Source organism: Myxocyprinus asiaticus, chromosome 11 (assembly GCF_019703515.2).
Source record: "Myxocyprinus asiaticus isolate MX2 ecotype Aquarium Trade chromosome 11, UBuf_Myxa_2, whole genome shotgun sequence".
Taxonomy (NCBI): Eukaryota; Metazoa; Chordata; class Actinopteri; order Cypriniformes; family Catostomidae; genus Myxocyprinus; species Myxocyprinus asiaticus.
Window position 1 is genome coordinate 28925001 of NC_059354.1, and position 21469 is coordinate 28946469.

The window sequence follows — 21469 nt, forward strand, 5'->3', positions numbered from 1 at the left end:
CTTTAAATGCATGCATATGGTTGAAGCAGAGTATACATTTTATCATTATGTGTGTCCCCTTTATCATAGACTTATTTCTGTGTTTAAGTGTCCGATAACTGATATGCATAACCAATTTTGTAATTCTTGTTTTAATTCTGCTTATAGGCACAATGACAAGTTAATCATTTATCACTAACCTCTGAAGGTGAACTGCTTTATGAAACTTCATTATGCAAATAATATAGTGTCTACAAAGAATTACTTGAACTCTTGTGCAAAGCCCCTCACTTAATTAATATCTGAGATCTAAAGTTTTTTGTGTCTAATGTTAATCAGTTAACTCGATATTGAAGAACTGATAACCGATTAAGTGGGAAAGTGTAAATATCAGTTAAAAATATCAGTCAAACCGATTATCGGTCAATCTCTACTCATGACCTTGCCTTTGCTAGCGTTTTAACAGCTCCAGGATCTCAGTGAAAATGACGATATTAAGTCTTGTTTTCATAGAAATCCAACAAAATTGAGCTTTATGCTTAAAACAAGAAAGTAAATATTTGCCAATGGAGTGAGAAAAATACACTTAATTTAAAAGAAAAAAACATGTTTATTTTTCAAATAGTTTATTTCTTGTTTTATGCATAAAGCTTCCTAAATTTTGATAGACTGCCCTGAAAACAAGACTTAAATTCTTTATGTCATTTTGCCTCTACATTTACATTTATGCATTTGGCTGTGGCTTTTCTCCAAGTGACTTACAGTGCATCCAAGGTTTACATTTTATCTGTGTGTGTTCACTGGGAATTGTACCCATGACCTTTGTATCTTGCTTCAACTAAATGTATCTGGTTTTAAGGGTGTTTAGATATTTTTTACTGGAAAACAAAACAAGAAGTGTGCATGTGTGTGTCTTTTACCCTTCATGCCTGTTTATATGAGACTACAAATCCCAGCCTTCACGGCTCCTGCGGCTCTCTCTTCCTGTAGCGTGTCTCATTAGCAACAGCCTGGCTCTCCTTGCTGCTAATTGACCTTTAATTATCCCAGTGACCCCACTGTGGCACCGCATGCCTGTTACTGTAGCGATAGGGACACACGCCTTGCGTCGAGACCAAAGAAGCGGTAGGCAGTCCTCTAACGGACAGTAACAGTCTTCCAAGGGGAGGAAAAACTAAGTCATGTCTATAACTGGACCAAACAGCGAGAATTTGTTTTGATTAATTTGCATATCAAGACAGTGTTCAATTAAAAATTTCAAGCTGAGTCTGTGTAGAAGGATTTTAGGGGTGCTTGCAAAACTGTCAGAACTCCAGATGAAAATATAAAAGATGGAAAAAGAAAAAAACGGTGGGACGAAAAGTGTTTTGACAAGCCTTTTATATATATATATATATATATATATATATATATATATATATATATATATATATATATATATATATACATACATATATATATATATACATATATATATATATAATAACAGCCTCTTTCCAAAGCCTACATTACATTGACAGATTCACAAAACCATTTAAGCAGCACATTTCAGTGTGGATTGCTAAGATCAGAGACCTTGTTAAAAGGTCCTAACACAGGGATCCTTCAAAAGAATGTCCAGAGCTACGAACAGCACAAAATTTGATAGATTTCTCACATTTTACTCCTATTTCATTAGTTTTTTTGGTGTTTAGGAATAATAATATCTATTCTACTTCCTCCTTATTACCTCACCATGGGTGGGCCAAGTTGACATGTAAATGTGGGCGGCCGTGGTAATAAGTAATGTGTACTATCTGACAACAGAAGTTGCAGAGGTTAAGAACAAGTCTTTTTTTCAGCTTAGTTTCTTTTTGGACTGGAGAGGAAGTTTTGAGTACTGAAAGTTAAACTGCGTTTTCATAGTACAATGAACTTTTAATACGATATGACCCCTTTAAAGTAGGGCTCCTTGTTACTTTCAAGAATGAACATACTGACATGTAACACATACTCACACCAAGACACTTCAAAATTTGAATGAGGCAGTGATATGCGTAAACATTTAAAAGTTTGCACACTCTAATTATGTGTTTTGTAGAAATGCGTCATGTGGCAGCATACAACTTGCATCATTTAAATTATCTGCACATTTTCTCTAATAAATTCCACATTATGCTACAATTGCAACATTTGAAAATAGAAAAATGGTCAAAGAAAAAGAATGAGGCCATAAATGTAATATTTGTTTAAAGTAAAACCAAAGCGACGTTCCGCAAAAACTGCCTATATAAATTTTTCAATTCACATCACCAACCCACCTGTCGAAGGACCGATTCAACACTGTGATTAGGCTCACAGCGGTGTCTGCTTCAGCCTCCATGTTTGAAGCACAGATATGGTCTCAAACATAAAAGAGACTGAAGAGCCCCAAAGCTTGAAAAGCCGAGTTGTTTTTGTGAGTCACACTTTGAAAGGTTTGTGCCATTTCTTTCTTTCTTCTTTTTGCTTTACTCTTCTTTTTGCAAATTACTTTTGGGTGGGTGGTTAATAAAATACATTTATTAGCAAAATTCATCCCATTTATTCTAATTTTGACTTCAGTCAGGATAAATGGGATTTACGTTTAATTAAATTTCATAACACAAACCTATTATGGGATCACAAAAAGCTGTCACCAAAATTTCAGGTTTCAGCAGCGAAAATGCAAAATGGTAACTGGTGCTTTAAAAATGTACACTGTTACCCCTTTTCCAACGACATAGTGCCAGCACTGATGCTGGTACCCAATCTGACCCCGTTTCCTGCATTTACACTGAAGAAAATGTTGTTGTGGGCCAGAAAACAACGGTCTCTGGGTCAAGCCCTTAAACCTTCTGGTCTTAAACCAGGAACCACTAATGTCAGATGCTATGGGACAGGATAATGTTATCCCCATGACCGACAAGGATTTTTGAATAACAACAGTGTGGCTAATGTACTGTAACTAGATTGCTCTCACATATTCAATAATCTACTGTAACTAGATTTCTTTCAATATAATCAACAAAGCAGTCAGCGCTGTAAGTGTTTGATGCTCTTCAGTTGATGGACATCCCATTCCCCTACTGTATTTTTATTACACTGCAAAACTACTCCAAGCACGTTATTTTACCTATCTGAAAAAAAAAAAAAAAAAAAAAAATTTTACATATATCATATGTATGAATTTATTGTTATGATTTTTTTCATTATATATTTAAATATAATACAAAAATTCTGGTCCTCTAACACTGTTTAGCTGTGTCCCAAACTACACACTATGCACTTACAAAATATACTATGCACTCAGCCATATATTGTATGAATTTTCCTAGTGTCCCAAATGTTCAAGCACATGTGATGTGTTGACACTAGCTTTAGCGCATTAGCAAACCTCAGTTCAACACTTGTATCTTAAACAATGTACATATTGTCTCCACTTAAGTTTTTCTAGCTGCTACATTCTTCATTATTTACAACTGTTTTGTCAGACAAGCAGCACGGCCAGGTAACTCCGCCCCTTCTGCTATGTATGGCAAAGCGCGTGCGCTGAGTGCATGAAGTGTCCAACATTCCTCACTCCATATTGTCGGTTGAAAAAGTGCATCATCCGGGTACTTAAAGTACCTACACTTCTTTTTGCTGCATTTTCAGTGTTGACATACTACTCGCACTACTTACACTACAAAATGGCGTAGAATAGTACAGAAAAGTGCGGTTTGGGATGCACTTTTTGTATCATTCCACATTTGTTTACAGCGTTGCTCGGCGACACACAACGGTTAAACCTGCTTTGACTTCGTCTGGAACTATTTTCATTAGCACAGCATAAATAGACAAAATAACTGGCCATATTGTGTCTAAAATGTAAGTTTCTTTAGATTAATTTCTTGTTTATAGAGCTGTAGTATAAAAGTTTGCAATCGAGCTGTTATATCAATACAGTTATCATCTGTAACATCAAACCCAACAGTATAAATATGCTAAATTAAGATTTTATTTGGATGTTAAAATTTGTTCTCAAAACTGAGTAGGACTTGTAAACAAAGATCACGAAGCACCATGTTTGTTTGGAGACAGGTTATGTTGTAATGCAGTCAGAAACAGCATTGTTTTACTCTCAAGTCAATGGAAACGCAGGATGGCTCTGAGAGATGTCCATGGATCCCCCGTGCGAGCACCAGCACTACTTCATTGCAAAAGGGGTATGTTTCCTGCATGGCATGTTAAGGCTTTTGAATTTACCAATCTCTTCAACAGAGCAGAAAACAAAACAATAAACAGAAAGAAAATGCAATCAAATCAGAGCATCAAAAAACACAGCAATAAAAACCCCACCCTCGTTCTTGTATCCTTTGATGAGCGTTAAACATGCAGGAGGGGTGAGGGGTAGTGGAGATATGGGAATAATAGATAAATGGAATAAAGGGATAAAGGAGCTGGAGAACAAGCACACACCTTCGGTGAGGGAGGACACAGGCAAAGAGACCTCGATGCATGCGGCAGACTGGGCCTTGCGGAAGGGCGGTCGGCCGGGCCCTCTGCGGGCGAGGCGTGGCCCTTCTGGGCCCCCAGGGACTCTGGCCCTCCCAGTCGGACAGGGCTGGGAGGTGGGGTTAGTGCAATGTCCATTCACATGATCTGTAACAATGGGCATAGCATTAGCAAGAAACCAAACTGAAATAAGAAACAGAAAGAGAAAGAGAGGTGAAAAGGGCTGTGGGATGAAAATAATGCAGCCGCGAATGAAAGAGAGAACAGTAAGAGGAGGCGGTCACATGACAGCATCATTAATTAGCCCAAATGAATTTCGATGATTCCAAAAGAAAAGATATTAAAAGATTTGAAAAGTAAAAAAGAAATGTAAAGTATTTTTTTTAAAGATTCGAAGAGAAAAAAGACAGAAATTCGAAAAGATTTAAAAAGATTCGAAAAGATTTAAAAAAAGATCTGATAAGAAAAGATTTGAGGAGACAGGAAAACTGCCAAAATAGCAGGTAATGACAGAGCTGCTGTAAAGAATCAGGCATTCAGAGAGGCTTTCTCATCCTTTCTCAACTCAGACACAAGACACTGTTTATGCAGAAAGCTGAGGAAGGTCTAGTTGATTTTGAGCTGCATCTAAAACAGCACATTTTACAGTGCCTTCAACACAACTCACTGGTCCCTACCTGCGGAAATATCCAGAAACCCGAGCCTCTCTGATATATCTCAGGATTCTGACTATTTTGAGAACCTAGCTGTATATTCTCTCTCCCTTTCTTCATCTTGTATCTTTCAATCAATTTCATGCCAATGCAGCCATCCAAATCCACAGCTGTCTACTGTTATTTCAAGTCAGTAGGATTTCTACTTCTACTCAGTGTTTTTGATATTGCACTGAAGACTTGGCACTCAAAACTTTGACACTGACTCATGGGGAAACAAAGCACTGTTGAGAACACCATCTGTAGTGAGTCTGTAAAACTTGATCATTTTAAAGACTACATTTATCTTATTTCCAACTTTTTTACCCACTTGACTTGATAGTCATGTTGTTTGTCGTTAAGTTATATTTCTATGCTATTACATAATATTAAAGCAGAACATTGGGGCTTAGGAAGTCAAAATCCCATTCATTTCCTCCAAAGAGATATTGATTTTCAATGATAATATAAACCCCTTTCAAGACAAAACTACCATGAGCGCTTTTATATAAGCCACAACTCAGTGTGATTTCAACTTCTTGCATAGTTCCCTCCCTTACAAAATAATTTTGTAATGGTCTTGTACCTTTTGTCCAGTTTACAAATACTTTTTGCTTGATATCAATGGTTGTAAAGTTATGATTCTTATCAGAGCTGGTTGGTCTGGTTCAAGGCTTAGAAATCTTAAGGCCCCTGTACACTTCCCACGAAATCGAAGAAGGGTGTGACATAATTTAGGACAAAATCTGGCCAAAAAGAAGGTGTTTTTGAGTTTGTTTCAGTGGTTCATGTCATATAAAGGGCAAACTTTCAGAAAATATTCTTACCACATGCAAAACACCTTCTTACTGCCACTGGTCCACATTATTGGTAGGTGTGACCTGGAGCTCCACCTACTTTGAGGCCAAAAGCTAGTTCCCAGTCAGTCAGTGCATTAATTAGTCTACAAAAGTAATCAAATCTACTCATATACTCATAAGTGCCCATTCACTCATGTGCCATCTGCCACCAAAAGCCCTTTTGCACATCTGCCCAAATTAAGACATGCCTATCATCATTCTTTTGTCTATTCTACCCTTTAACACTCTTTCGTACACCCATTTTTGCAGTAGTATCAATGCCATCATAAATTACAATAACAGAGTGTTATCTGCACATATTATGGCTGCGTACAGCATAGTAGCACCATACATGCACAAGTTAAACATTACAAATTTCACCTTATCAACTGAAAATACATAATTTTAAATCATCATCGACTAGTTAAAACAGCTTCTTTAGCTGATCTTGAGTGAACTATAAATAGAATGAGGCATAAAGTCATTGAAAACACATTTAATGTAAAATTAGTTGATGTTTTACATGTAGCCTTGAGTGTCCTCATATTTAAATGTACCTCTTAATGCCTCCCAAAGCAGCATGGTGGGTGTCTGAATGTTCGCAAACAGTATGTCATTGCTCAGGTGTTTCAAACTTCTTTTTGGCTCTGAGCAAAGAACAAAAAAGCACTTTGCCATGAGTGTGCTGGGGCCTTTAATTGAATTTTTTTTTTTCATTATGGTGAAAAATAATGGGAAAAATTCTTCTGGAACCAAGGCACATGAAAAGTGGACGGTCAAAGTTGCAAGCATTGCAGAAATATTCTACAATAACTCTAACTTGATTTTAGAAGACAGTATAAATAGTACTGCCCAGGATAAGAAAGGGATGAAAGTGACAACTGGAGCATCACATTGAAATAAGCACTTTTTGCTCATACTGTAATTCTGCTGTGACATTCTGTTACTTGCTGTTGATAACAAGTTAGAGAACCCAGGCTCATATTAGACCACATAAGAGAGGCAGGATGAGAAAGCCCAAAAATGGAGCCCAGTCCACAAACAGCTTTATGCCTGTCTTCCCTGGCATGCACCAGTGCAGAGGGTCAATGTTTATAAATGTGCTCAAGGCCGTTAAAATATTGGAATTGAGGGTTTAGAATAGCACAACTAGTTGCAATTGCAAACCTTGTGCATTCAAGGGGAGACAGTTCTACACCACAACACTACATACAGTAGAGCAGCCCAACCCCAACCTACCTGTAGACCCACCCACACACATACACACACAGAGAACCACCATGGAAATTCACGCTGGTCTAAGCTGGTATTATTAGGAAGAGAAACTTTATTTTTTTTTAGTCTTTCTAAGTGTTGATCTTTATATGTCCAGAACTTAAATCATTAAGATAGTATTTTCATATTATTAGATGACTTCACTGTGCTTTCTCAGTAATTCTATAACATTTCACAGCAAGTACAAATCTAAACCTTAGTGGATTTAAAACAAGTGTAATCATTCATGGCTCAGACAGTCTGTTTTCCATTGTAATTCAGCATAGTTTAACCTGTTGAGGAAATGTGTCATTATTACACATTAGGTCAGATTTGGCACAAGAAACTGGAGAGGAAAGGGTTCAGCTCTCAGCGAGAGGCATGTTAGTCACAGCCTAGCATGAAAAAAAGCCATACAAGAGGGAAATGAAAAGAGAATAAGGAGAGATACTGAACAAAAGAGACAGAGTGAGACGTATTGGAGTATTTCCGTAAAAGGCTGAATAATGATCCAAGTCACGATGAGGCAAGCTCATTTCCAGAGAATGGTCTCATTACATTAGTGCATGTCGGTTCAGAGGTAGAAGATGATCCAATCACAATGGAGCAGGCTTTTTTTGGATAATGATCCAATAGGGTTAGAGCATGTTCTTAGGTGTAGGATGATCCAATTACGATGGAGCAAGGGCGTTTAGAGGTAAAGGATGAACCAATCGCGAAAGAGCAGGAGCGAGTTGTCAGAGTGGTACTCTTCTCAACTTAAGAATGAGTGAACAAACCACCTTTGTAAACACTTGCAAAATGTACATCGATAAGCATCGAGCAAAAAAAGGAAATTAATAATCAAAAAAGACCACACGCAGAGATATGAGGAAGTAAATTTGCGCCACTTCACAAATTCAAATGAGAAGAAATTGAAAGAAAATGATAAAATAAAAGTACAAAAATACATCAAACATGAACTTTAAAATGCAAAGACAAGGGGCTTCATCATGTCATTGTTAACAGGATGGAAACAGAGAAATTTTATGAATCGAAGGCAAGAATAAAGAAAAAGAACTGCTCGCTTTCGGCCTACCGTACCAAGATCAGTCTTAAGATCTGTGGGTAGACTTAACTTTCTGCCTGGTCCCTTGACTGAAACAAAACAAAATAGGACAGAAAGGGGCAATTAATCCATTTAAGAAAACAAAACAAAAGATAAAAGATGCAGAAGTCAAGGAAATAAAATAATTCATCTTAATTAAAATCTATCAAATTAAAATCATATTTTGATTAAATAAAGTAAATAATCTTGTGTAACACATGCATGTGCACACATTGGTGTGTGACATTGCATTTGACAGTCATGCCCAATCGCATACTGCCACCAGACAACGGAGTTTCGTCTGTACTCTTCTGTTTACAGGCATGTATACACACACACAAAACAAACACATGCATGCAGTAAACATCCTGGCACAAATGCGCGCGCGCGCGCACACACACACACACACACACACACACACACACATACACAAACATCAATTCATGATCTATGTTTGTAAAATATTTTGTAAAATCTGTAATTTGTAAAATTAAGAGTAAAAGGGAACAGTTAGGATCTATAATATTGTATTGGACACAAACCACACGAAACACACAGGAACTAGAGGTAGACTGATATATCGGTTTTACCAATTAATCGGTGCTGATAGTTGCTTTTTGGAACTACTGTTATCTGCAAAAGATCTAAGCTGATAGTTGCCAATAGTTTTAATCTAGTGAATGTGGCTATAAAAAGCTTAATTTGGTAAATACATAAAAATAGAGCATTGTAATGGAGCCAAGTCTTCGTCATTTCAAAACAAGTACGTGGATTCCGGGGTCTTGTTTATAGTTATGCACCAAATCTTCATTTTTTTCTGATTATTGTTGCACAAAAATCTGCTGGGATTTTTTTAATTTTGGAATCTTGTAGCCTCAATATCTGTGCTTGTCATAGTAAAGAAAGACTTAGATTTTTTTTAAACATTCTATGAATTCTATAATTTAATTTTAAAAACTATCGGCCAATTAATCGGTTATCAACCTTTTCCACCACCTTAGTTATCGGTAATGGCAAAATCCACTATCCGTCGACCTCTAACAGGAACTAATCACAGACACATAAATACTGTAGCTAAACATAATCAACACAACGATTCAAATCAAAGCATAAAGAGATAAATAAAGGTCAACATTTTGCAAGCATTTTGTACCACAAAGGTTAGAGTGTGCGCTTAGCTAAATGTCTAAGGAACAACATGCGATAAGATCTCTGCAGAAATGAGATTTAACAGAGAAAAAAATATATAATATATGAGTGGATCCAGAGTACCTAATTACAATTAGTTTCTATTGCTGTGAAGGCAAAAAAAGTTTAAGAAGCAGACATTTTTAAAAAATGTTATCCCAAATAATGTCTCCATTATCTAACACATTCTATCCAGCACACCAGAAAAAGCATCTGTCACTGCAATCTCAGAATACTTCCCAAGATGACATTCATTCTAAGCATTGTTTGAATAATTTTTTTTTAAAGTGGGTGCAATTTTAGAATGTAATTTTCAGCATGCACTATGCTCTTCCATTAAAAGACCCAATGAAATGGATTGACAAGTGCAATGTTCTTTCCTGTGTTAATACATTTTCGTACTTAAACAGGAAGTAGGAGAGACATATTGCAGGGCTTGTCCTGCAGTATGTTTTATGAGCCAATATTCATAGGTAAGATTAACTTTACAAGGTTAATTTTAGGCGTACACTAGCATGTAAAAATTCCAATTATGATTTAACGGGGTCTTTAAAGCACTGCTTTTTGAAATCTTCTCAGATATCAGTTACACGAAATAAAAATGTGTCAAAATTATAGCTCTATTGTGAATGTACTTTGAGCAAGAAAATACTAAACAGCATATAATTGTAAAGAGATGGGGCTGTATCGTTCTCTCTCTCTCCCCCCTCTTCTACCATGGATGTGGAGATGAACAGGATTTGAGGGTAATGCAAAGAGGAAATTGCTCCTGGAAATGGCAGTAATTAAAATTCCGGGATCGACAACCTGTGCCTTAGATGTGGAACCCCTCCCATTACTCTTGACACTGATAGGATCAGCCTTCATATGCATGAGCATGTGTGGAAACATTAAGGAAAGGCAGAAAGAGAGAAAGTGCGAACTACCTACACACTGACATGAGAGAAACACATTAAATGTTTTGTGTGTTGTCTGTATAGACCCATTTCTGTCTGAATAAACCCATGTTGGATCTCATTTGTCATTGTAATCCAGTGGCACAGCTAAAATGGCAAACATAACAGCTGGCATCCACTGATTTTAATGTCAGACCTCCAGTGGCCACCCTGTATTATTGTCTTCTCCATGGGCAGAATTTCAGGGGTCCTTTAGCTGCTCATTAGAACATTCTGAGCACTATGGCTTCGATGAACAGTAATTTAGGATTGCTTTGGATTGATCTCAAAAGCTGTCTTGTGCACCCTGCACTGCAATTTGCATGAATTACTGACTCCTTTCCTTTTAGCTCAAACCATCTTTTGCTAATTTGTAGAGGCGGATATGCTTCAGGAGTTTGCTAAAGATGCAGACGCCAAACTCTTTGATGAATTCAGAGGAATTTCATTCTCACAAACATGCATTAGTAGTTTTGAGTCACAATGTATCTTTTGTTCATATAAAATATGTAATTATGATAATTTTACACTTGCATTTTAGCCTATCTCTTGTGAGCGGTTTATCAAAAATACACTCATTTACTTCTGCCTGCCAAAAGAGTGTGTCACTGATTAGCAGCACCAATTTAGCGACCTTTGTATTTTTCTTTTTATTAATTTATATTTTTAAATTAGGCCAACACTTAAGGCCATTTACATGCAGCACATTACCAAAATTGAACAATGTATTATTAGCATAAACTTAATGCTTATGCTTGTAGCCATGCTCTCATAAGCAAAGCTTCGGAGACAAAGTCTAGCTCATCTATGTAGTACTTGCATAATATAAATCAATTCAAATTAGTTAAGTAAAGATTGTTTAGGCAAATTGTTGTTAGTAGGCAAAATATATAGCACATGTCCAGAAAAAAATATAGAAAAGTTTTGTAAGCTGCTAATGCTGCTGGTAATTCCAAAATGCAAACAAAATAAACAAACATCATGTAAGTTATATGTTACACAGCATTTGCTTTGCCTTCCATGGCAAGTTTTAACTTCTATGACACGCTTAAAACTTGCAACACACTGTTACAACAAATTTCGTCAAGATTACATATTAAAACAATTAGAAGCCTACATGGTAGCAACAAGGCTACTAATTATTTCACCCCTTGCCATTGTATTGATTTTTTATAATGCACTAAGGATTATTTAAACCCGCTGGCGGGTTCGTGGGGAGGTCCTATATGGCAAGCCATTTTAACACTTAAAACACTGAAGTCCCTGGATGCAAGTCTGGTTGTCTATGAGTGAGTGTTAAAATGCGTTAGAGCACCACCTACATTTCAGATCAGTATAATGTGATGGAAGGTGATAGAGAAAAAAATATTCTTTTCTAGTACTTGCTGTCATCCAGTGGAATAAAAGAGGACACAGAACTGAAATGGCATGCTTTTAAACTTTAGAAACAATAATAAAAAAAGATTTATTTACAAATAAATAGTTTATCATACATTTTTAAACATATACAATGTTATTTATCAATTATTGCAATCATATCATAAAACTGAGGGGTTATATATAAAAAGAGACCATTTTTATTAAATAAGTCAACTGTATGTGTGAACAGGGAGCTTTTAAATTTGAGTGTGAACATTTTCAGGCAGTAGCCCAAAAATCCTGTAGAGTGTACAGAATTTTTTACAGCGTGAATTAATTCAATTCCAAGATGGGAGGTGCCAATCCGGTCTAACGAGAAGTCATAATAATAGTACGAGATGTCAAAATCGTAAGACATTTTACAAGTTGGCTTGTACAAAAACATAAGATTTTTAGTCCCACAGAAAAAAACAAAAAACAAAAAGAAAAAAAAAAACAATGTTATTGCAATTTCTCTTACATTTAATTCCTAACCTGAACCTAAACCATGATTTTATTAGGAAAATCACTGTTGTGTACCATGGAAAAAAGAGAAACATCAGGGTTTTGAATGAGCGTTCTTGCAACTTTTCCTAAGTTTAAACCCTAAACAAAATCCCAAACCTCAACCTAAACATGATTTTAATGGGAAAATAACTTTTGTGTACAGCAGAAGAAAAAAATTCTTGCATTTGAACAGAACAAGCTAAGTGCATTACAAGTTATTGACATACGTCAGTCATTTGGATTGCATGAAAAAATATGGAATTAATACCCAATTTTTTTTCAAAGATGTTTCCTTTCTTAAAATAAATTCTTGGATTGAAGGTGCTAAAATGACTGTATTTTATCAATTTTAAATTCTGTTTGTTGATTGGTTTGGTCTTTATGGAAATAAAAGTTGCACCTTTTTGTTCAAAATCTTATGATTTTGCCATCTTTTACAAATTATTAAGAGTTGTCTTGAGACTATGTTGTAGGAGCCTACAAACACAATAGCTTCTGGGACAGCAAAAGCAAATGTTCTCATTCTTTCACATAGCAAAGAAAAACCTGTGACAGCCTGTTGGGTTCTAACTAAGTCCAAGCATACCTGTCAATTTCAGTCAAATGAATTTCTGTGAAATATTCAGGTAAATATTTAGGTATTAATCAGTCAATATCAACTACACAAGAAAACAATATATACAGTATATACAGAATAAATAATATTAGGGTCTATACATATTTAAATGCATGTTTTAGGGTCATTTGACCACACTGAAACTCAAGAATCAATGCTCTGTCTGGGCAACACTCACAATATCATCTCTTTCTTCAATGCACACACACACGCACAATACATATTGTAGCCTACTATTTACTATCATGCCCCAATCACATACATGCCAGAAATACCCACAAATAAGCACACTTACACATACTCGTATACACACTCACTCACACACAGACACACACACACACACACGCCTAACATCTCAGCAGCACAGAGCGTAGCACGGGGCACTACGAGTGAAGCTACTTCTACTGCAGCATGCGACCCCCAAACACACACTCACGCACACGCAGACGGAGGAGCGCATGAGCCGTAAAGTGTGTGTGTGTTTTTAAGTGGCTGGACATATTCTTACCATTGTCCAGCAGGTAAAAGACAGGACTGTAGTGGCAGGACCGGAGGTTGGACACAGGCTCCCCTGTGCCACGAGGGTCATTATGGAGGGAAGGTGTATAGGGTGCTGGAAATCAAAGATCAAACAATTGCTGTCACAAATGGAGGTCTTTAGCCAGGTTGAATTACACACAGCCAAATAACTTGCTATAGATAATTTATGATTCATAAAGGAGGCTGTGGACAGATGCTAGAAGACACACAATCAATTCAAATAATATTCAAATAACCTGCTATAGTCAGAATTCTATTCTAAAGCTTTCGGGCCACAACCAAAGCCAAATCTGATTTCTCCAATAACATACTTGTATGGCTTTCAATTTCAAACAATTCCACTTTTGTTAGTTACAAAATGCAGTTACAAAGCTTTTAGACTAGATTACATGTTTACATTCTGTAGAACAAAATTCTATAGAGCACTTCACAAACACTTTCAAATGTTTCCAAATTATGATATATTTTTATTTTTTTTACAGTTGCAAGAAAGTATTAATGAATCCAATAGAATTATCTTATTTATTTCTGAATCATGAATGCTGTATGAATTGGGGCAAATTGCTCTGGTAAAGATGAGAGAACAGTGTTGTAAGAGGATGACAAGCATATCGCAGGTCTCCTGGTTACTCTGCTTTTACATGATTGATCTTCCTTAGTCCTTTCTTGAACAATCTGCCCTCCCTGTCCAAAAGCTTTTATTTCTGCCCTTCAAATCATGATAATTGTCCTTTAGATGCAGAGTTAATGCTTAGTTCTGTATCGAGGGTTTCACCCTCAGATTGCACTATCAGCTTGTAATGGAAGATTCTTTCAAAGGTTTTATATACTTTTCTATCAACTGTATTTAAATTATACTAAAGGTGTCTTTACACAAATGGGTTAAAGCTGCTCACTTCGGCTTCCACATTCTGTGTAAAGATGCAAGGCATACTGATAACACTTTACAATAAGTTTGTATTATATACAGTACAATGTAGAGCACAAAGCCAAAGTCTATTATAGCACAACATACATTGTTTTCCCTTACATGTGACCCATCCACTTGTTTGTTAATCTCTTCATATGAACTGATTAAAAAACATAAGAGGAGATTGACATTGTGGTTCTAGCAAAAGTACATTTGCTTACAGTCGCATAGACACCAAAACGTACATTACTGACTTATTGACAGTATCTTAAACGTAATCTGTTTACGTAATAACACCTTTAGAAATGTACAAATGTTTACGCATACTGATTGAATCCCTAAATATTAAAGTTATTCATGGAATTAACCAGTTAATTTTATTGCATTTATAATAACTGAGATAAATTAAATGTTAAATACCATCACATTTATTTAAAATAAAATAACAAAAAATACCATAAATAATAAATGAATAAATTTTATTTGTCCGCATTAATCCAAGTCTACAGCCCTGTGTAAGGAATAAACCCAAATTCAAGCCTTTTATTCAACGATGTTCGCCTCCGTAACCGTCAACTCCTGCACTAATTTTATCATTAAAAAACTGTCACCTCAAAAAGCGTTGCCATTTTTATGCTTGTTACGTTTTAAATTTTTTTTTTTTATATGATTAAGAAATGGTTAGGTTTATGGGAAGGGGTGGGATTAACAGGTGTATTATATACAGTATATAAAAAAATATTGTCACTGCAATTTAATCTTTCTGTTTTGTTTTTTATATTGTTGAAAAGTGGTTATGTTTAGGAGTTAAGGGTTAAAGGATCTAACATTTTTATAAAATAGTAAAAATGTATGTGATAAGTTACGTTCGTGGGCAATGGAGGAGTCAGGAGACAACGAAGCAGGTTCAAGGTCAGTCTCTTTTAACTGTATGTTTTCAGCACACAATTGAAGGTAACGGTCGATAACATAAAATAAGATGTAAATAAATTAAAGCACTCTCTATTAATGACTCTCTTGGTCCGGGCTGTCGTGCTTTCCGGTCACTCTCTCTCCCACACTGACACTCTGGCATGCCTTTTCAGGTCTCCCTCCACCATCACTATAATTAGAGACAGGTGTTAGAGTACTCACAACCCAGGTATGAGCCTTACCACTCTCCCTCTCCCGCAGACCGTCACATGACCACGCCCCCCCCGCCACAATGTACAAATATATTTGTAATGGATTAGTGAATTTAAATATATTTATAATGGATTTGTAAATATTTTACATTTCTAAAGCTGTAAATACACGGTACAGTGCTGGATTTTTTGCAAGAGCGTTTTGGGGCAACATTAAAGTCTATGTTGCTGCTATAGCGGCTGAGCATGCGCTATATCAAGTCTCTGTCGGTAGACATTCTCTTGTCTCTTGTGTTATGCGCGAGCATGTGGGTTTAGACCTTTTCGTCCCATCCACGTTCCCTTATGGGATTTATCTGTTGTTTTAAAGGCACTCTCAGGTGCTCCATTTGAGCCCTTGGCAACAGTCCCTGATACGTTTCTGACACTTAAAACGGCCCTGCTAGTAGCATTGGCATTTTTAAAAGGGTTGGTGATGTGCATGCCCTGTTGATCAATCCCTTATGTATGGATTTTGCGCCAGGGTGTTCAAGAGTGGTGTTAAGACCTCGTTTGGGCTATTTGACCAAGGTCGTTTCTACATCATTTCGCTTGCAGACTATTAATTTTCAGGCTTTCTATCATCCCCATTTGAGTCAGAGGAGCATGAATGATTGCATATGCTTTGCCCAGTTCAGACGCTGCAAGTTTATGTTGACCGTACTAGCTAGTGGCATAAGTCAGAGCAGTTGTTTGTGTGCTTTGGTGGCCGCAACAGGAGTGTTTCGGTGTCCAAGCAAAGACTGTCTCAAGTGCTTATGAAGCGCGCCGTTTACCTTCAGCTTTGGGTATTCAAGCCTATTCTACAAGGAGCATGGCATCCTCATGGGCTTTGGCTAGAGATGCATCCTTGGAGGACATTTGTATGGCAGCAGGGTGGCCCTCTCTGCATACATTTGTTAGATTTTGTAATCTGGATGAGTGTTTGAAGCCTGCTTCCCAGGTTCTCTCTGTTGGAACAGGAGTAAACTAATAATTTTCTCTGTTTTATTCAGACACTTTAGCTCGCTTGTGCACTGCTATATGCTTGCCACACGGACGTAGACAGTTGGCAGCTACTGTTCCCATGGCGTGAATGTATATCGTTCCCAATGCAATTACGCAGCTCGAGTTCCTATGAAAGGGAATGTCTCGGTTATGTGAAATGTAACCCTGGTTCCCTGAGTGGGAACAAGATGCTGAGTAAGCTGACCATAATCTCTAGCAGCTGCATAGGCTCGTGCCTTCCAGCAGAAAATCTGACTTGATGGCGCCAAAGCGAGCATTTTTATGGAGCATGTGACTTAGCTCACTAGGGGCGTCACTTAAGCACCACCAGCCAATAAACTGGCGTGATTGTCAGACCACATGACTCAGGTGTGATTATGCAGCATCTCGTTCCTACTCAGGGAACAAGGGTTATGTTTCACGGAACTGAGACGATTCATCTACACCAAAGGGGAATTATACAGGATGTGCCTATCTGGTTTTAAATGTTTTTTTTTTACACAAGATGAACGGCTTTGGCTGTTATCATTCATCTAGCGCCACTTTTAAAAGACACAATGTCATGTTATAACTCTAAAAAGGAGATCTCTATTCTGTTTCACTCAGCTATGCTCTTTCTTGCTGTATTGACAGTGTCCTGGACCATTTTTGCACCCATCTGTGCTATATTTAATTGTTGGTCTTTTGTAAACATGCACTAGATGGACGTCTTTGATCATTTTGATGCAGCGTGTTTTAAGAGCAGTACAAGCGCAATCTCATGCTGCTGCCAGACTGGAAGAAACACATGCCGTTCTGTGTGTAAACAAACACTGAAGATGTGAGATGTCGCTCCTGTGAAGACCAGCACCTTTGCTGTTGATTCCGGTTGAAGCACCCAACATCACCATGGATTGTATTACATTTGCGTATTCAAAACATTTCAGCATGGATTGCATGTGTTTTTGGTTGATATCAGCGTTGATTGCTTGTGAACCAGTCAATACATGATTCAAGCTTAAGTAAACTGTTTCATTCACAAATATTTCAAATGTCAAGACTGTTTTATAGTTAAGGTGCCACTGTGCCTAATGTATTTGGATACAATGTATTGGGTGTACTTTATAAAATTACATTTCAGGGTTTACACATAATGTTGTGGAGCTTGTTGTTCTTTTTTTCTTTTGACTTAGATTCAAATATTGCTGTATTGGAGGGGCTGGACAATGTTAGCCAATCAGAACAGTGGCCATTTACACTGAAGTCTTAAAAGGCCAGAGAGTTTAAAACCGAAGGTTTCAGACAGAGGGCCAGAGACAGGGTGGAAAATTATTATATATAATAATCTATGACTGTTTTGGTGCTAAAAAAAAACTTTACTGACATTATAAGTGGACCTCAGGGAAGGTAATAAAATTATATATATATATATATATATATATATATATATATATATATATATATATAAAAAGAGTATGTCATGACCCTTTTAAACATTTAATGTGTGCTTATTTAGACTGAACAAATCATTGTTTCTCAAAAAGGGAAGGGAACATATTAAGTAAAACTTTTTTGCCTTGTAGTGGTTTAACAAGTTAGACCGGTACAATTAAATAATCTAAAACAAAAATACCGGTCTCTGACCTTTCACAACCTCTTTCTTTTTTCCTTGTATTTTTCCCTTTCATTCAAGAATAATCTTTTTCTAAAAATATATCTGCTGGTCACAATCCATGGCTGACATTTTGGCTTATTAACCACCTGGCAGTGTGCCACAATCAACACCAGGTCTCAGCAACCCACCTCAACCCTGCTGACAAAAACAACAATCACACTAACAACAAACAACAACAAGTCACAGATATAGCACTTGTGAGATAACTTCAAAGTGAAGTGCGGCCCAATTACTGGACCTGATAGAAGGCAGAGGAGAAAGAAAAACAGACAAGAGGTATACTTGAAGTCAGAGATTAAATTAATGAGCGAGAAAATGAATGAGAGTAAAATGAGGCAGATTAGAGGAAATTAGAGGAAAATGTATATGATTTAGGGTGTGTTCACACTTGTAGTTCGGTTCTCTTGGTTCTCTTGATCCGGACCAAAAAAGAAAATGATACATTTAGTCCTGGTTCGCTTAGCGTTCACACTGGCATTTTTAACACCGAACCTAAAGATATGAAACAAAAGCCATCAGGAAAAAGTCACAGCCTAATTGGATAGCTTTTATTATGTATAAACAATGCTGGCTGTTGGGCGAAATGCGCTCGTTAGATTTATATATGTATATATGGTGGTATTTTTATCAGCTGAGATCAAACTCTAAAAGAGCTAATAAAATGTGTAAAGGAGTCAAAACAGCACCAAGAATTCCTCCGCACCAAGGTTCGGATGGCAGTGTTCACACTTGTTCAAATGAACCGCACTAACAGAACAATCGCACCAGAGTTTGTTTTAATCGAACCAAACCTGCCAAGTGTGAAAAGTGGCATCAACTTTTATAATCCTTAAACAGATAAAGTAAATACACTAGAAGCTTAAACAGAGTGTAATTCTACATAAACAGAGGTGCAGTTACATAGCACAGGAAGTGTTTGTGATTGGACAGGGTTTATGCCCCTGAGCATGAAAATGCAAGTACCATCTGTGCAACCTTCCCTTCATTCATTATTTATCTGTTGAAAAGTACATATCTAAAAGCTGGGATATAAGTAAAGACAAAAAACAAAAGGTCAAATAACAACAGCACCATCAACATTTATTTGATGCAAACTATTTCCATAATCTAAAGTTTAAAAATCCTTCCTGTGAATACAGCACACTAAATAGTGTGATATACAAATAATGCCTGTAAACCCTAACTAGCATAAGGCATCACTTTAACAGAGAAACTGGACCTTTGAATCCTGCCTGTTTTCCAAGATTTTCATTTCAGCCTTAGAAACACTGGTACATTTACTTAAACAACTGTGTCCACATCCACTGAAATACAGATGTAATATCCTCTGTATCATCTTTATCCTCCTCATCTTTGTTTTCTATTCTCTCCACTAGTCCTTCAAATTTTCTTCTTATGCTTCAGTGGCTGACACCCAGAATCTCAGTCCAGTTTTTAGCAGAAACCCAAGCCAATTTTAGAAGGCTACAGTTTTATTATTATTTTTTTACTCCAGTCATAATAGCATCTCCCACAAAAAACAAAAACAAAAAAAAACAGATCTCAATTCTCCAGCAGCCTGACCTCAATGCAACACATCCCACAGAAGGAAACACAAAACAGATATTTTTAATAGCCAGTTATTCACCACTGAACATTCTAGAGAAAATCACACGCCGACTCTGGGGTTTACTACAGGCTTAAGCTCTTGAAGGATTAGTTCACCCAAATATTAAAAGTTTGTCACCATCTACTCACCCTTATGTTGTTCCAAACCCACATGACTGAACATCTTGTAATTTGCTGCAAACTAAATCTCATTCATGCTTCTGACTTGCCATGTGAAAATGTGTGGTGCCAATTGTGATGACAATGGTTCTCAAGTCTTGTAACCAATCACGACATGGCGAATTTTTAAATTTGAATATGCAGAAGCCTGATTTGAAAACTACAGCAGAGGGCAAGGTTTTCAGTGAATAACAACTTACAAATTCTGTTTCTGACTGTTCCTCACACTAAGATTGTATGGCTCCAGAAGACTTTGAATAAAGCACACAATGTACTTTTTGTAGACTACTTTTATGGGGCTTTCATGTTTTGTTTTATTTATTTTTTATCTCTTGAAACTTGACAGGCATTGGTTCGTGTATGTGTTCTTTGAGCAATGTGAACATTCTGCAAACTATCCCCTTTTGTGTTCCATAGGAATGTCATGCATAAATGATGACAGAACTTATATTTTTGGGTGAATTTTCCCTTTATATTCAAATTCAACAAGTAAACCTGATATCTCCTCTCTATCTCTCAAACCACAAACATCAGGCTACGGCCCTCTGCTCGCTTTCCCAAGCGACTTCTGGCTTTCAGGCTGCCTGCTGAGCTGGGAACTGGGAAAACAAGCAGAGGCTTCAACTGCACTGAGACATGAGAGAGAATAGAGTAAGAGAGAGAAGCAAACAGACAGCAAATTTTGTATTCTTGAGACACTGCACAAAACATGCAGTAAAGAAAAAATAAAAAAGATGCAATGCAATAACTCATCCCCTAAAGTGTCAAAGCCTTATTGAAATACTTCTAAATTAAGAGCTCTGTTTAAATCTTCAAGTACAAGCACTGTTGTTGTCATCCTTAAAATGCTGCTGTGGCAATGCAAATATTGAGTAAAGCTCTGTAAATATGTTCATATACTCATAAAAATTCTGCACAGGTTATGATGGCTTTAAAAAAGAAAAGAGAAACAAAGGAAGAAAGATATTGGAGGCAAGAGAGTGGAGGGTACAGCCTCCGGGGACTGAAGATATGTGCAGTGGAGAAACAGACATAGGACAGAAGAGAAAAAGAAAAGGAGGAAAAACTGCAGAATGAAGGTTCTGTGAGCCTTATTGTCATAAAAAGCATTTGTACTTTAAGCTTGCACCACTAGTGGAAACAAACATTTTCAAACAAGTTTCCCATTTTTCAGAAAAGCAAGTGGTCCTTGCCCAAACTTACACCATTGATTGAGGCAGATGTTGACATGCCTCTGCACACTGAAACGGTATAGGAAAAGGAAGTTTCGTTTTTTTTTTCAGTAACTATTGTCATCATGGAGAGGATTTATGTCACTGATCAGTAGGGATGTAGGGACAATATATCGAATTTGTATGTATTGTGAACCAAATAATGACTAACCATATCCAGAGGTGGGTAGTAACGTGCTACATTTACTCCGTTACATTTACTTGAGTAACTTTTTGAAAAACAAAAA

The 21469-nt window shown here is 36.8% G+C and overlaps 1 protein-coding gene across 2 annotated transcripts in view; it reads right to left on the reverse strand.

Annotated features, from left to right (window-relative positions):
• Nucleotides 1–21469, reverse strand: part of LOC127448109 (syntaxin-binding protein 5-like) — a 228013-nt gene that overhangs the window by 13213 nt on the left and 193331 nt on the right. For both annotated transcript variants that reach the window (XR_007898457.1, XM_051710407.1), the window contains exons 20-21: nt 13498–13602; nt 4438–4620 (exon numbers count right to left, since the gene is read on the reverse strand). Coding sequence is in view for 1 of the 2 variants with exons in the window: in XM_051710407.1 (XP_051566367.1) it covers nt 4438–4620; nt 13498–13602 (288 nt within the window). In the remaining variant the exon portion in view is untranslated. The remainder of the gene's footprint in view (nt 1–4437; nt 4621–13497; nt 13603–21469) is intronic.